The sequence below is a fragment of the Poecilia mexicana genome, unplaced genomic scaffold (assembly GCF_051168715.1).
Source record: "Poecilia mexicana isolate PSO_F unplaced genomic scaffold, ASM5116871v1 scaffold_11, whole genome shotgun sequence".
Lineage (NCBI taxonomy): Eukaryota > Metazoa > Chordata > Actinopteri > Cyprinodontiformes > Poeciliidae > Poecilia > Poecilia mexicana.
Window position 1 is genome coordinate 1,102,296 of NW_028263380.1, and position 12,495 is coordinate 1,114,790.

The window sequence follows — 12,495 nt, forward strand, 5'->3', positions numbered from 1 at the left end:
TTTAACTTGTGTAAGAAAGGTTTCATCTTGTATGAATGTGTTTACACTATATTACATTCCTAAAGTGATTTTCACTGAGGCCAACAAGCCGTATCATCAAGTCATACATTTTCCTTAAGATAAATGGGTGCAGGGGGAACATCAAAAGCCAAACGTTGTGATTTCCTCCTTTTAAAAGGACAGAAGATGGAAAAAATTCAAGAAGAGAAAGAAATGGTTGAGCTGCCAGAGCAGCAGATGAATGCAACAGAGAAATATTTTCACAGAAATACTGCAGCCTGTCAATAACACAGACAGTAACTGCATATTCTGACCACCAACTTAGCACTGACATGGCACTGACCACCAACTTGTAAGAGTTTGATAGAAAATCTGATTACTGTGTAAATTATTATTTTAATGAGTAGAAACAAACAGGTCAAATTGACACTGAACTCAATTTGTTTGTGGTTACGTAGACTGATAAGTACTAAAGAAACACATGGGAGGAGGAGGCATCCGACAGGCAGTGATGATGGCCAACCAAGCTGCCAAGACAGGCTGTCTGGAACTGGAACTGTCACAGACCCAAAGATGACTCACCTTGGCTGCCTAAGCATCTCATGATCTCCATGAACATCTTGAAGAACTACTGCGTGGTTTTGGTGACCAGTAACCAGAAAATACAGATGATGAAAAACTCAATCTAATTCCATCCTACTACTGTAGTTGTATGATTTACCTCCCTCTGCACAACTTAAACTTTTTTCAGACATTATTTTAGACATATTTGTCTAGAATGTTAATATAGAGGAGTGAAGCACCAGCTACTGATGAATTATTAGTCGAAGCAGTAGGACAAGACATAACCCTGTACACTGCCCATAACAAGAAGGTCTGTGGTTTATGATGCCAAATCCGCTGAAACGTCAGCAGAATCAACACCGCCAAACAGTCCGCTTGACCTTTGCCTCTTCTCTCCTTCCAGCCCATCGTTGACGACAATCCAATAAAACACTCGGCGTTGTCCTTTGGGAAAATATTTAACGGTAACACTTTATTTGAAGGGGTGTGAACAAGGGTGTAGGAACTCTTATTATTTCTGGTTGAAAAGTTACTTGTAAGTTTGTTTTGTCTTTTATCAAGTGTTTTTTCAAGTGTATTTACACTAGAAACTAGAAAACAATACTTAGTAAGATTTTCTGTTTTTGCAGTGCAAACCTCACCTCTGAGTTCACGTGAGTCCGTCTCACCTTTAAAAATAAATTACTTTTATTTTAGTCTGATTTAACTTCAAATTGCAGCTTCATTTCTATCGATTATATAAGTGGAATTACGAAATAAATTTGCTTAATTGAGACACGCTAGCTTTTAATTAACTTGTTTTTTGCTAAGTTTTGATTATGAGATGAGGCAGGTTTTTTTGCTGTATCAAAATTAGCAAAACTGCAAAAAAACACTTTTTTCACATCACACAAGTCACATGATCAATAATAGGATGTTACTACTTTGTTGGAAATGACAAAGGAGAAAACAGGAAGTAGCTGGAAGATGATGGCACTGCTTGTTTTTATTGACTTATTTTGTGAACAAACTTATTCACATATCATTTTACTTGCATTTCTTATTTAAATGCCTTGCCTAGCACCCCATTATGTGCCAGCAGAGGAAGCTGAAATCAAATGCACAACTCTCTGATTGTCAAGAGCATCAAGAATGAAACGTTCAAATTATATTCCCCTACTGCAAGATTTTCAGTATACATCAGTGTGTGCCTGTTTGCATTCAGCATGTGCCGACATGAATGTTTGTGTCCTGTAGAGGCAGGAGGACCAGGTGAACCTGGAGGCATTGCTCAGGCCCCAACTTGTTAGACAATTTACATTTTTCAATGAAATCCCTCGACAGTCATGCTCCCACATCAGCATGGGCAGGGGGAGCAGTCATACTGTAATCAGGAAGTTGTGGGTTCAATTCCAGTGTGGTTTGCCATCCAGTGTCTCAGGAGGGGAAAGCAGAAGAGCATCTGGGAAGAGGGAAGTCTGGGTCTCCTTACTTACGCTGCGACCTGACTCTGGATAAGCAGAAGAAAATCTACTATTAAAACAATTTATTTTAAAAGATGTTTATGCATGTTTGTATATGAAAGTAGATATGTTATTGAACATGCATGTGCTTTATGTATGAGTATCATATATGTAGAGTACACTTTAAATGAAGGAATTTTTTTAATGCAAAAGGAATCTAAAACATCTAATCTTAAAGTCTGTCTCTCTTTAAAACTGACTGAAAATAAAATGTGTAATCATCTGTATTATGATTTTTGGAAAATATAATCTATCTTTATAATTCAACTGACCCCAGGAAGAATAGTTGATGCAGCATGCTGCTGATGGTAATGGAGATATTAATAAACAAACATACTGACTTTGCAGCAATCCCTCCTGATCAAGGATTAATGAAACAAATGGCAGCAGACCACAGCCCAACAACTGGGGGTTACACTGCCCCAAACTGCTTCACATCTCGAGTTTCTGGACACAAGATGTGAGCAGTAAGCAGTTTATATAAATCGGATAAAAATAGCAACAAACACAAAGTAAACTTGTCTTAACTGTATTTATGCAAACATTGTGCTAACTTATTTACACTTATTTCCAGCCACAGCCTTTATAGATGAATAAATTTCTTACATTTAGTTTCTTAGTTATCTATATGTGTTTTCCATATATAAGAACTAACCATACTCCTAGATATTTAAATTCTTTAATCCTTTCCAAAGGCTGTCCACAATGTATTGTTCCTGTATCAATATTTCTCTTATTTGTAACATCCATAAAACAAGACTTGCTTGCTAATAATTTAAAACCTCATTCATAAGGTCATTTTTCTACTTTATCAATTGCCTTCTTAATATTTCCTACTACATGTTTTATATTCTTTCCCCTCATCCATATGGCCCCATCATCTGCATACAGTGCAGAATTTATACATTTATCAGTATCAGTCAGAAAAAATATCATTAATCATTATATTAAATAAGATTGGACTAATTGCAGTACCTTGAGGTATCCCATTTTCCACATTAAACTCTTTTGAATAATCGTTCCCAATCTTAACTCTTATTTTTCTATCCAGCAAAATATTTGCTATCCAATTATACATCTTTCCACTAATTCCCATCTGATTAATTTTTATAAGTAGTCCTTCTCTCCACAATGAATCGTATGCTTTTCCTATATCAAAAAATACTATAATCATTACCTCCTTCATTTTTAAAGTTTTCTCTATGTCATTACTTACTCTAGTTAAAACATCCATTGTTGATCTCCCTGTTCTAAAGCCACACTGGTATCCATTCATTAGTTTCTTATGTTCAAGAATGTATCCTAATCTACTGTCTATTACGTTCTCCATCCATTTACTTAAATGAGAAGTTAAAGCTATTGGTCTATAATTATTTGGACTGATAGGATCTTTCCCTGGTTTATTAAATGGAAGTATTATTGCCTTTTTCCAGCTATTTGGTATTAAACCTTCATTTCCATATTTTATTAAATAATTTTAATATTAATTTCAATGTTACTTCTGGAATCTGTCGAAACATAGCATAACATAATTGATCCTCTCCTGGAGCTGAGTATCCTGTCCCTTTCGATACTGTTTTCATTTCTTTCATGGTTATATTCATGTCTAATGTTGACATGCATTTTTGACATTTTTCCAATAAATTTTTATGATTTCCAAGTTTTTGTATTTTCTGCTGTCTATGAATGTCTGTAAGATGTTCACCACTTATGAACTGCAGCAAATGTCTCCCCTAGTAAATCTACCTTATCTTTATTTAAAACTAATATTTCCTGTCCTCTGACTAAGGCTGGCATTTTAACATCATTCCTTTTCCCAGTCATTTTCCTCATTTTCCTAAACATTGACCAAACGTTCTGCAATTTTATTTCTGAACCTATTGAGGAACAATATTCTCTCCATGTTTTCTTTTTTAGCTTCTTTAATAATTTTGTGAGTCATTCCTCTTTTCTTTTTGTATTCAATAAGGTTTTCGGTTGTTAAATTTTCTGTAATATTTAAATGCCTTGTTACGTTCTTTAATTGCTCTGCTGCATTCATCATTCTACCAAGGAACTACTTTTTTCTTACCTTTAACTTTTATTTATGGGATATTAGAATTTGCAGCGTTAAAATGTGTTCTGTTAGCTGTTTTGTACATTCTTCAATGTTGCCTTTTAATGTAACCATATGGCTGGTTTTCTCATAATTTATTTTAAATTTTTGCCAATTAGCTTTATTGAAACGCCATCTTGTTAATATGAGATGTCATTAATTATTGTACTCACTGGAAAGTGATCACTCCCTAATGTAGTTGTAATGTAATGTAATGTTAATATCCCATTCACATGAACTAACAAGACAGTCATTAATGTAACATCTAAACATGAAATTGTACTTTTATGTATATTTACTCTTGTACCTTTTCCATTATTAAGACAAACTAATGACCTTTCATCCATAATTTCTTCAACTATGATACCATTATGATCTGTCTTCTTGCTACCCCATAGACTATTATATGCATTAAAATCACCACACCATAATTCTCTTCTATGTAATTTTCCTGCTATTTCCTTAAACAGTTCACTATCAAGACTTTCACAAGGATTATAATAATTTATAATTTTAATATTTCCATATTTTCTTAAATTAAATATTTCTATATTAACACATTTTAATTCTTTATTCGTTGTGTTTTTCTTATAAGCTATTCCATCCTTAATTAAAGTGGCACATCCACCTCCACTACCATAACTTCTACCCTGTCTTTCTATACTATATCCAGGAATTTTAAAATCTAGGTTAGGTTTCAACCACGTTTCTTGAACACATATTATATCTGGGATTATTTCTAAATCATAAACTTTTTAAATTCTTGTCCACTGGCTATTAAACTTCTAGCATTCCATTGAAGAATATGTAGAACCATTATAAAAGCTTGAATCCTAAACCTGAGGATTTTCTGTTTCAGTGGCACTCAAAATGGTATGAATCTGATCTGCTTGGATTTCTTTCATATCTAAAAATCTTCCTGCTGCTGTTACGATTGCTTTTATTTTATCACTTTTCTTCTTCATTTGTACTGTAACATTGATAATATGGCAAATAAATGCTACAAAGTTTTCTTTTTTCACCACCATTGAATTTTCATCCACACTACATTTATGCGAGCATGCTTTTTGTATTTTTGTTGTTGGTACCAAGATTTGTCTATAATCATTCTACCCTTGATTTGAATTCCAAGTTGTTTCTTTGCCCTATTTCTCCCAACCTCATTTCTCTTGAATTATCTTTCCTTACTCTTTTTAAAGCTTCAGCATATGAAACTCTTTCTGTTATTTTGATTCTTTGAGCTTGTCTGGTTTCCCTTTGTGTTTTACATCCACCATATGCTGAACTATGATCTCCTCCGCAGTTACATTTGATTTTAGCATCTTTATCGGACTTTTCAAGTTCATGTGGACCTCCACATCTTGCACACCTAAGTTTTCCTTTGCAATCTTTTGCAATGTGTCCCATTCTTTGGCAAGTAAAACATTTGAGGGGTTTGGGGATGTACTCTCTAACTCTGTAGTTCATGTATCCGAGCTGGATATTTTCTGGCATAACATTTTCAAATTGTAAAATCACTGCCATTGTGCCTTTAAGTTCCCCATCTGTTTTACTTTTAATCCTGGCGGCATCTGTTATTTTCCCTCCTTTGATTTCTTTTTTCAAATCCTCCATTGTCATTTCCATTGGAATTCCTGATATTACTCCTCTCAGCCTTGCTAAAGATCCTGGAATATATGTTTTAATTCTTTCCCCCCGTCAAGTTTTTCATTCTGATTATCTTTTGTTGTTGTGTTTCACTGATAGCATATATTAGCACTCTTCTGTTATTCAAAATTCTGGTCGTTTTAATTTTCCCTATTTCTTCCTCTATTGCTTTGGTCAACTTTATCAGGTGGATAGAGCCTCCTTGCTTGAATTCCACTATGACTTTAAATTCCACTTCTCTAGTAAAGTCATTCTGTTCTCGTGAACTCGCCGTCATTTGTTTTTGTCTTTTTGTTAGCTTCTTCTCTTGCCTCACTTTCTTCCAACCAACTTCTTGCCCTTTCTTGTCTCTTCCTAAGTGCTCTTTTCATTCTTGCTGATCTTGATATCATCCATTCCATCTCATTTCTACCATTTCTATGGTAGAAATGAGATGGAATGTTGCTACAGTCAATGTACAGTTTATTTAATCCGCCAATATCAAATCCTATCGCCTTCGTTTGCTTGTTATGTTCACTCGCTTGTCCTTCTGCCTCCCCTAGTCTGAACTCGCGTTGTGAAGATAGTGATTTACCAGCTGTCTATCCCAATCAATGCCACAGAAACACCTGAGTGCAGTTGGTCTCCCCACCTTCATCAAATCTAACAAAATTGGAGTCAAACATTTGTGGAGGAAAACTTTTAGTTTGTTCTATCAGTTTAAGATATTAATGTTTACAGAGGTCATGAAAGGTCAACCAGCCACACAGACAAATTTGTTGTTAATCAACTCAGCTATGCAGCAACATTTTTTGTTGTGCTGCTTTATTATATTTGAAAAGATGACTGCAGAGTTTTGGTTTGCAGTGTTCATGTTTGTGTTCCTGCACTGCAAGAAATAGTATTTTACATGCTTGTTTATCTACAACCCTTCAGTTAATTTCAGTCCAAATCAAGAAAGTATGAGAATAACCAGCAAGAGTAAAACCTAAATGTGAATGCTTTAAACATGTCATTCTGTATTCGTAAACATTTTTCCTCCCTTGCATGGTGGTGAAATCATGAAAATCTTGAACATATATTGTAAATTCAGTTTTCCTTCTTTTCCAAAACTTTAGAAAAAGAAATTTCACATCACATTGTATTTACCTAGTGTTGTTCATAATGAAGATAACAGTAGAATGCTGATAAAACTGAAAACCTCATCTTGTCCTTGGGAAATTTTTGAAGATCCTCTCATTAGTGCAGTAAGTCTGCCCCAATGTAGTAAACATTGTGGTTAAAAATATTACAAATGGCAATTCCAAATAAAAGAACGTTTGCTCAATAAAGAGCTTTTTATACTGCTTAATCCTGGACAAAGTAAGCCAACAACTCAAAACTATCTGAACATTATGATGGGCAAACCACTTTGGAACTGAATCTTAGTTTGAGGCTAATGAGCAGAAACAAGCAGGCACCATTAGAAGAAAAAACAAATATCTGTAGTTGAACATTCTGGAATTTTTTTTACATTAAATTCAGATTACAAAAATCGACAATTACACGATTTTACATAGCTGAAAAAGTAGCAAACACAGATGTGCTGTCTTTTGGAAATATGTTCATTTCCATTCCCCCCTTTACTTCCTAGGTTTCTCTTTCTGATGTACTGCTGTTATTTTCCTTGGTACTGTCCATTTCCACTTTTAGTTTAGGTACAGGCTCAGTCCCCACACCCCATCCCTCAAAACCAGTAAATGGTCCTCAGTTCTTCTTGGCTTTTGGCGAGTCATATTTCCTCTTACTGGAGTACCAGAGGAGTAGAGGGATTCCGATAGAAGGCAGAGTCATCACACCAAAGGCAGCCCAGTCCAGCTAAAAGAAGCATAAATCAAACAAGTTAAATACAAACAAAATATGTTGCAAAGAAATAAAATGACCAGTATATTTTCTAACAAGGAAAGAATTCCAGTCCAGCTTACATAGTGAGGAGAGAAACGCCGATCAAATTCCCTCTGGGCCAAGATGCCCCCTTGGCCAGGGGCACTGGTGTAACCCACCTTCAAAAATAAACAACCAAATAAATAAAACTCATATTCAAATGAGCTTTTCTAACCATACCACACCACAAAGACATCTGATCTTACCACAACCTGTCCTCCTTCCTGGGCTACGTAGCTGACAGAAGCTGAGGTGAAGTTAAAGTACCCTGCCTTTAGGGGGCGCAACACCACCGTATGAGACACGTTGCTAGCTCTGATTTCTGTAGTTAAATTGAAAACTGACATAATGAAAAGAACATCCATGCCTTTTACACCACAAACCTCTCTGAAACATGTAAGGACAGATAAAAAATGGGCAAACATTTTTTCTACATGGTAATGCTGTCTTCTGTAGTTTACTCATGGTCGACCCACCCTGAACATATTTGGTAAAGGATGAATGGCAGAAAACCACTCAGTTACAAAGTGACTTAGAACTTATTCTGAAGGTAGACATGTTTTGTTTTCTTTAATGTATCTGTTACACCTGGTGATAAACATAATCATTAAACTCACTTCAAAATGTCACTGGTGTAAAAGTACTTGCCATATGCCGTAAAACCAAGCAAAGCATTTTAATGGCTTTTTCAAACATCCAAGTTTTATGTGGATGCTTACATTAATTTATTACCACCAAAACAATCTCAAACTGCTATTCCACAAGTTCACGCGTTTCTAAAACACATAAAAATCACAGGATTATGGTTAAATATAAATACCTGTACAATTTGAAAACTGCAGCAACAAACAGCATTTCAGTTCAAGGATACGGTGCTATTCTGTCCCATTTAACATTCAACATTCCCGACACAATTCCAAAATCTTCAGGAGGAAAGGAATCATCAGAAAGTTCCACCTCCAGGGCAGCACTAAGGAGACAGAAAGAGGGACACACAAGGGAGGAAATCCCATTTTATTATTGGGGGGGAATAAACTGGGAGATTTCTTAAGAGCATCTTTAGGGATGGGGGGCGGTAAAGCTACAGTGAAATCCAACATTAAATGTGAAGTTAGAACCTTATCAGAGCTGATAAGAACCTTGAAATGTCATGGCTAAGATGTATTTAATAGTCACAATAGCAGTATGATTACAATAATGTCCCTCATTAGTTCCACATCTCTTATATGAAAGGTTTTTAATGTGTTCAATCTGCAGGACCAATAATGACCAGTAAGTGATAAAACACAAACATGTGTTTCAAAAGTGGTCAGTGACTTTTCCTCTTTAAACAAACTGTTGAGCCCCATAGAAGTCAAACTAAAATTTAAATGTTTAGATACGAGTTTGGTTTATTCATAGATTCCTGTGGTCAGTGTCACAGATGTAATCTCTTCTTTAACACCTTTCAAAATATGTAAGGCTCTAAATAAAGTTTTAATGAGTAACTCTACGTAATAAAATAAAAGGCTGACCCGAGTTCGTCTCTGGTCCTCGGTTCCTTGGCCGCATGTCTTTCCCGTGCTTCTTTGTCCCACTTCCACTTCACTTCAGGAAGTAGGTTAGAGTAGCAGTCCTACAGTTAATTTATTTGTCCAAGCTATTTTTTTAACATCATGTTTGTCTTAACTGTCTGATTATTTACTTTAGTCTTTTCCCAGATAGCAAAATATGAGTGAATCAACGTTGAAATGTGGTTAAGCAGGCAGTCATGCCTGACATTTAAATTATACAAAAAGTGGTCAGTGACTTGCATGTTGAAGCAGTGTTAGGTTTTTAACCACAACTGACACTATATCAATGTTGATTCAACCATTATACTAAATTTGGATCTACATACACATTTTAGTTTATTTTATTTTGAATCAATGTTAGGAATCATCATCTAAATGGTAATCTATACATTTGTGTTGATTTTATATCGACTTAAACAGGAATCAATATTGATTCATGTACATTTGACATTAAAATATTAAACTTTACTAAAGCTATTTACTATGTGAAGTCCATTAGAAAAGCTTAGTTTCTCACCAAGGAGTTTCTGCTGACAGGTCTACATCAGAACATTTCAGGTTTCTTCATATAAACTGTGTACACAATTAGGCAAGTTTTAGTTTTGGCCATATCATCATTTTTATTCATATTTTCCAACTCAAAGCTGCATAAACCTGAATGGTTATTGAATATAAACATATCAGCTGAAGTGTATTTGGGGTAACACTTTATTTGAAGGGGGGTGAATAAGGCTGTCATGACACTTTCATAAACATGACATAACACATGTCATGAACATGAATAAGCCTTCATGAATATTTATGACTGTTGTCATAAAGCGTCATTCGGTAAATTATGACACTTTTAATACAAAGTTGACATTATTCAAAATGTCTTTGTTATGACAACTTGACATTAACCAAGAAATCATTACTGTTTAAACTTTACCTTTAATAACATAAAGTTACCTCATTTTTAAAGTGCAATCAGTAATACTTTTATAACAAATTTATATCAGTAATGATTTCTTGGTTAATGTCAAATTTTGCCAAACTGAAGAGGATGCAGAAGATTGTTAATTTCTAAATACAATAGTGGTTGTTCTAAAATAATTTTCTCCAGCACTTTTGACTTGACCGGAATGAGACTTATTGGCCTGTACTTGCTGATTTCATGGGGACTTCCCGATTTCAAAATCGGTTTCACCAAAGGATTTTTCCATGCATTGGAAAATGCCCTGTTCTGATGGATGTATTAACTATGTGAGTTAAAGGTGTGATCACAGAACCATCAAACATTTTGCTGCAAATAGTCAACAGGGTCACAAGAAACATGTTGAGAGAAAAAGATGCAAATTAACTCCCAAAGACTTGAGAAGAGTCAAACGTGAAGCTACCAGGAACTGGGAACAGCACTGGGAGACATTATCTCCCAGTGCTGTTATGTTCCGGAACTGCAACCTACCTGGAGTTCCAGAAGTACAAGATGTTCAGAGTGCAGAGACAAGGCCAAGGTAAGGAAGGCTGAAACCCAACTACCACTGAACAAGACACATTGTTCAAACGTCAAAACTGGGCCAAGACAGATCTGAAGACAGATTTGTCAAAAGTTTTATAGACTGATGAGATGAGAATGACTCGTGATGGACCAGATGGATGGGCCTGTGGCTGCATGAGTAATGGGCACAGAGTTGCACTTTGCATCAGACACCAGCAAGCGAGAGGCAGGGTATTGGTATGGGCTGGTATCAAAAATGAGCTAGTTGGACCTTTTCACGTAGAACATGGACTCAAAATCAACTCCCAAACCTACTGCCAGTTTTTAGAGGACAGTTTCTTCAAGCAGTGGTTCTTCAATCATTGTTCAGCCCTGGTTCGTTCTAGTAGTAGCTGATTATTCTGGAGGCCTACATGAGTATTTTAATTAAGCTTAATAAAGAGAGAAGAATACTACAATAGTCATAGGTGGGGGCTTCACCGCAGAGCGGTTTTATGTCTAGCAACAACCGTGCACTGACCTGGAGCCCACATTGTAGATGTTGTACTGCAGGGTGAGGTCTCGGCCCTCCACAGCATAGCGGTTCAGCAGGGACTTGGAGGCCAGAAGCCGTGCGCCCTCCTCTCCGGCAGTCAGCGCGAGAACCACCAGCAGCACACATACACGCGGCATCATGGTCATCTTGGAGCAAGTTACAGCCTACCGTAGAAAGACAGTTTCTTCTGAAACGTCAGGGTAGCTTAGAAACAATAGACTAGAATGACTGTTAAACAGATTGCTCAAGAAAAAAAAATGGAAAACGAGCAGCTGGAATATTTGATTAAAAAAAAAACCCTGATGCTGCTATATTTCCAGACAAAACAGCAAACTCTAAATCTTATATTAGACGTCTTAAACATCAAAGTGAAACGCTTACGTGGACCAACCAGTGTGGTAACAACCATAAGCATTAAAACTCCTATTCTTTAAATAAACTAATTATATTGCTAAATACAGATTTAGTTTAGTAAACATTTTATTTCCTAACCTACAAAACAACCCAAACTTAAAGACTGACTGTTACCGTGACTGTTTTCCTTCCAGCAGAAGCGAAGTAGCGAGCGTGGCACAGACTGAGAGATCAGAACATGACGTGTTCCTTAAAGAAGGAAGTTACCAGGGCAGGCTGCAGCGCCTCTGCTGTTTAGGCGGTGGAAATGCGCAAGCGAATTGGAAAGACTATATTTCCTGAACTAATCAAAGGGAGTAAATCTCATCTCATTATTGGGAGGGAACATAAACAGGGGAATTTCTTAAGAACAATTTTGGAGGGTCGGCAAAGTTACAGAAAAATTTAACGTAAAATGTGGTTTAAAAAGTTCTTAAAGTGTTCAAGCTGCATGACCAAAAATGACTAGTTGTAATCGGAGGCACTGCCAGGAATCGTGGGACCCCTGAAAAAAACATTTGTTTGGGCCCCCCTGCGCAGCTGCTGTTACAATTTTTTGAGTCTATTTTACCCATAAAAAGCATCACAATTTTAAAGGCCAGCATCTGCCTTGCTTTCTTTGGTTCAATACTGATAATTAGCACAATATTTACTGCTCATTAATTTAACATCCAACAGTCCACATCCAGTATGCAAGTAGGTTGCTTAAATTTTTTTCTATTAGTTTTAGATTACTGAAATGTCTCCCCATGAGCAACAGTCAAAAGCAATGTGCAACTACACATGAAGCAATCCAGACTTCTCAAAAATGCTTTGTAGTTGCATTT

At 36.0% G+C, this 12,495-nt stretch overlaps 1 protein-coding gene across 1 annotated transcript; it reads right to left on the minus strand.

The window, feature by feature from the left end:
- Positions 1-6,472: 6,472 nt before the first annotated feature.
- ssr2 (signal sequence receptor, beta) lies at positions 6,473-11,910 on the minus strand. Its single transcript, XM_015008495.2, has 6 exons — positions 11,804-11,910; positions 11,261-11,439; positions 8,582-8,680; positions 7,917-8,025; positions 7,752-7,829; positions 6,473-7,644 (listed from the first exon to the last, which is right to left on the minus strand). The coding sequence occupies exons 2-6, from the start codon at positions 11,419-11,421 to the stop codon at positions 7,534-7,536; spliced, it is 558 nt and encodes a 185-aa protein (XP_014863981.1). The 5' UTR covers positions 11,422-11,439; positions 11,804-11,910; the 3' UTR covers positions 6,473-7,533.
- Positions 11,911-12,495: the final 585 nt, after the last annotated feature.